At 37.5% G+C, this 4,735-nt stretch overlaps 1 protein-coding gene across 1 annotated transcript; it reads left to right on the top strand.

The window, feature by feature from the left end:
• The first annotated feature begins 2,515 nt into the window (after positions 1 to 2,515).
• On the top strand, positions 2,516 to 4,330 carry LOC128551711 (zinc finger protein 431-like). Its single transcript, XM_053532627.1, has 3 exons — positions 2,516 to 3,000; positions 3,404 to 3,438; positions 3,913 to 4,330. Exons 1-3 carry the CDS (start codon positions 2,521 to 2,523, stop codon positions 4,091 to 4,093), a joined length of 696 nt encoding a protein of 231 aa, XP_053388602.1. The 5' UTR covers positions 2,516 to 2,520; the 3' UTR covers positions 4,094 to 4,330.
• Positions 4,331 to 4,735: the final 405 nt, after the last annotated feature.

Below are 4,735 nucleotides of genomic sequence, written 5' to 3'. Positions count from 1 at the left end.
TTATTAGTCCCCTGCTGGATGAAAACCAGTTTCGGGGACTACAGGAATGCGCTTTTCCGTCATTCTGTCATTCCGTCATTCCGTCCGTCTGTCCGCAATTTCGTGTCCGGTCCATAACAATGTCATCCTTGAAGGGATTTTAACATTACTAGGCACAAATGTTTTACCACGTTTATGATTCAATTTTGTTTACGGAAAGAGACCAGTGTTCTAAGCTGTATGAGCCGCACCATGAGAAAACCAAGATAGTGCGTCTGCGACCAGCATGGATCCAGACCAGCCTGCGCATCCGCGCAGTCTGGTCAGGATCCATGCTGTTTGCTAATAGTTTCTCTATTTGCGCAGGCTGGTCTGGATCAATGCTGGTCACAAACGCACTTGGTTGGTTTTCTCATGGTGCAGCTCATATCTGGTTTAGATGTAGCTATAGGGGAAGACGATGAAAGAGAATAGATAGAGGATAGCAAGAGATAGGCAAGATAAAAAAGATAATACTATAAAACTAGTGAAACTTTGAAAATGTTCTTGCTTTATTCCCCAGGTTTCAATACTCAATAAAATATTAAAGTGTTTGAAAACTGCTAAATTTTGTATAAATTTGTCCTCGAAGGCCCAGATTAAACTTAATGTTTCAATTAAATGTTTGCATAAATAAAGACAGTTAACAAGTTTGAGCCATTTTCTAATTGGATTTGGTTTTTAGGTTGTTTTTGTAGCGAGCAATCGCGAATGTACTGTGGCCGTCGTCCAAGGTCAATAATTTGTCTGTTACGAATCTAAATTTTGCCCAATATGAAGCTTGGGCAGAATATTACCCTCAATAGCATTTCGACCGAGTTTGCTGCTAGGTCATCCGGTCAAAAAGTATCTCACTTGGGATAAGTTAATTGGAAAACCTTAATAGCACTCTAGGATGTCCCCTTTACTTAATCTTCATAAAACATTGTCTGAACGCGTATCTCTAAATCTAGGTCAGGTTGAGACTGGATTACTTCCGGTCTCAAACAAGGTCACGAGGTCAAATCATAGAAAATACCTTATCAACACCTTAGATGTCACATTTTCGTCTTGATTTTCAACAGCATTTGGCAGAATGTGTGTCTTTATAAAATTTGTCAATTTCAAAATTGGATTTACTGAGGTCAAAATCTAGGTCACTGGGTCAGATCATAGGAAAGCTTTGTTAACACTGTAGAGGCTACATTTTCGACTTGATTTTCACAAAAGTGTGTCAGTAGGCTTGTCTGTATGAAATCAAGGTTACGTTAAAAACTGGTTTGCCCGAGATCAAAACTAGGTCACAAGATAGGATAATTGTGAAACCTTGTTGAACTTTGTTGGAATATTTGTACCAAGCTACCTAGGATCTTAAACTAGGTCAATAGGTAAAATCATAGAATAATCCTATAAACACTCTAGTATCTAGCGGCTACAGTTTCGACTTGATTATCATATATTTTGTTAGAATGTTTGTCTCTATAAAACATAGGTCAGTTTGAAAGCTGGGTTACCCGAGATCTTAAACTAGATTACTATCATGTCAAATCATAGAAAAGCCTTGTTACTACTCTAGATGCCACAATTTCTATTTGAGTTCCACAAAACTTTTGCCATAATGTTTGTTTTAACCCACCTGAGCCAAAGGCTCAAGGTGAGCTTTTGTGATCACTTGATGCCCTTAGTTTATCGTGGGTCGTCCGTCTGTCAACAATTTATTTTCTGCATGATAGTGGTTTCATTTATGACTTGATTTTAACCAAACTTGCATACAACTTGTATCACTTTAAGATCTTGGTTTATTTCTTGAACTAGCCATATCCCGCGATGGGTTCAAGAGTTAAGCCCCTGAAAGGGCAAAAATTGGCTATTTTGGTCTTGTCTGCACGATGGTTGTTTCATTTGTGATTTGATTTAACCAAACTTGCGTACAACTTGTATCACCATAAGATCTTGGTTCATTTCTTGAACCAGGCATATCCCACCATGTGTTCCAGAGTTACGGCCCCAGAAAGGGCAAAAATTGGCTATTTTGGTCTTGTTTGCACGATAGTGGTTTCATTTGTGATTAGATTTTAACCAAACTTGCACACAACTCGTATCACCATAAGATCTCGGTTTCTTTTTTGAACCAACCATATTTCACAATGGGTTCAAGAGTCACTTCCTCTGTGCATCCACACACTTTGTCAGGAGCATTTCTTCTTCGTGTATGGAGGGATTTTGATGTAACTTGGCACAAATGTTCACCATCATAAGGCGGAGTAAGAACTAGGTCATTAGGTCTAAGGCCAAGGTCACACTTAGAGATCAAAAGTCAAATTCAAGAATGACTTTGTCCGTTTCTTCTTTATGCATGGAGGGATTTTAGTATAAATGTAGCACATATATGATAAATATGTTTCATGTTCTTATCTTTTGTAGGTATGTGCCATTTTGTTAATGCATACTTGGTTGTGATTTCATCGGTCAGCAGGAGAACACGAGACAAAGTTTAGTAACAAATACAGGCTGAATAAAACTATGCTACAGACATCTGAAGAGAATTTGAGTGAGAGTTATATTCTTGACAACACTGATGCAGTGGAACAAGGCACAAATACTAATGGAAAAAATACGTTCAAATATTTGAGCAAACACACCAATAAGGAGAACCTTAACCTGAAAAGACACAGGGGTATACGTACGGGAGAGAAACGCTTTATATGTAATGTTTGTAATTATGCATGTCGTGACAGCTATCTTCTAAAGTGGCATATAAGAATCCATTCAGGAGATAAACTCTTCAAATGTGATGTTTGTGATTATGAATGTAGGGACAGAAGGAATCTAAAGAAACATATTAACATACATACAGGAGAGCACCGTTTTAAATGTGATGTTTGTGATTACGCATGTAATCAAAGAAGCGTTCTGAAGGCACACAGCAGAATCCATTCAGGCGAGAAACCCTTTAAATGTGATGTTTGTAATTATGCATTTACCCATAACGACTATCTGAAGGTACATATGAGAATCCATACAGGAGAGAAACCCTTTCAATGTGCTGTAATTATGCATCTACTCATAGCGGCCCTCTGAAGGTACATATGAGAATCCATTCAGGAGAGAAACCCTTCAAATGTGATGTTTGTAATTATGCATCTACTTATAGCGGTTCTCTGAAGGTACATATGAGAATCCATTCAGGAGAGAAACCCTTTAAATGTGCTGTTTGTAATTATGCATCTACTCATAGCGGCCCGCTGAAGGTACATATGAGAATCCATTCAGGAGAGAAACCCTTTAAATGTGATGTTTGTAGTTATGCATCTATTCATAGCGGCCATCTGAAGGTACATATGAGAATCCATTCAGGAGAGAAACCCTTTAAATGTGATGTTTGTAATTATGCATCTACTCATAGCAATTCTCTGAAGGTACATATGTGAATTCATTCGGGTGAGAAACCATTTCAATGTGATGTTTGTAATTATGCATCTACTCATAGCGACCATCTGAAGGTACATATGAGAATCCATTCAGGAGAGAAGCCCTATAAATGTGCTGTTTGTAATTATGCATCTACTCATAACGGCCCTCTGAAGGTACATATGAGAATCCATTCAGGAGAGAAACCCTTTAAATGTGATGTTTGTAATTATGCATCAACTGATAGCGGTTCTCTGAAGGTACATATGAGAATCCATTCAGGAGAGAAACCCTTTAAATGTGATGTTTGTAATTATGCATCTACTGATAGCAGTTCTCTGAAGGTACATATGAGAATCCATTCAGAAGAGAAATTAACCCTTTAAATGTGATGTTTGTGATTTTGCATGTAATCAAAGCGGCACTCTATGGCGACATATGAGAACTCATTCGGGAGAGAAACCATTTAAATATTATGTTTTGTAATTATGCATCTACTCATAGCGGCCCTCTGAAGGTACATATGAGAATCCATTCTGGAGAGAAACCCTTTAAATGTGATGTTTGTAATTTAGCACTTATTCATAGCGGCCCTCTGAAGGTACATATGAGAATCCATTCAGGAGAGAAACCCTTTAAATGTGATATTTGTGATTTTGCATGTCATCAAAGCGGCACTCTGTAGCGACATATGAGAATTCATTCGGGAGAAAAACCATTTAAATGTGATGTTTGTGATTATGCATGTAAGGTTGGCCATACTCTTGTCAGGCATATGAGAATACATGGCATATGAGAATACATAAGGAGCAGAAGAGAAATTATTTAAATGTGATGTTTGTGATTACGCATGTAATAACAGCAGCTTTCTGAAGACACATATCAGAATCCACTTACTTTGCAAACAATGTTTGTGACATGCATGCAATAACAGTAAACTCAAACAAGACATGGGAATACATAGAGGAGAGAAATGTGATTGGTGATATTGTATGTTATGTTATCACAGATAACAGAAATAATCTTACAAACTATTCAAGAATATTTTTCTTACAGAAATGCTTAAGATGTCAGTATTTTTTCCAATTTATTGCAGCTGATTATCGACTGTTTCCCATGACAAAATAGCAATATTTTCCGCATGTGTTTCTTTAAAGTTCAGCTGATAATTACCTCACGCTGTTTCTGACACATGTCGCTGCAATACACAGCTTATTGTGGTATATGACCATTACTTCCTTGACGAGTGTCTTACACGAACAGTAAACAAGGACTGTTGGTTGAAATGCATGTGACTTTTTATATCCGACTGTCTTACACCTGTCAA

Source organism: Mercenaria mercenaria, unplaced genomic scaffold, assembly GCF_021730395.1.
Source record: "Mercenaria mercenaria strain notata unplaced genomic scaffold, MADL_Memer_1 contig_1582, whole genome shotgun sequence".
In the NCBI taxonomy this organism is placed as follows: domain Eukaryota; kingdom Metazoa; phylum Mollusca; class Bivalvia; order Venerida; family Veneridae; genus Mercenaria; species Mercenaria mercenaria.
The sequence above is the reverse complement of the archived record's forward strand: the minus strand, read 5'-3'. Positions and strand labels throughout refer to the sequence as shown.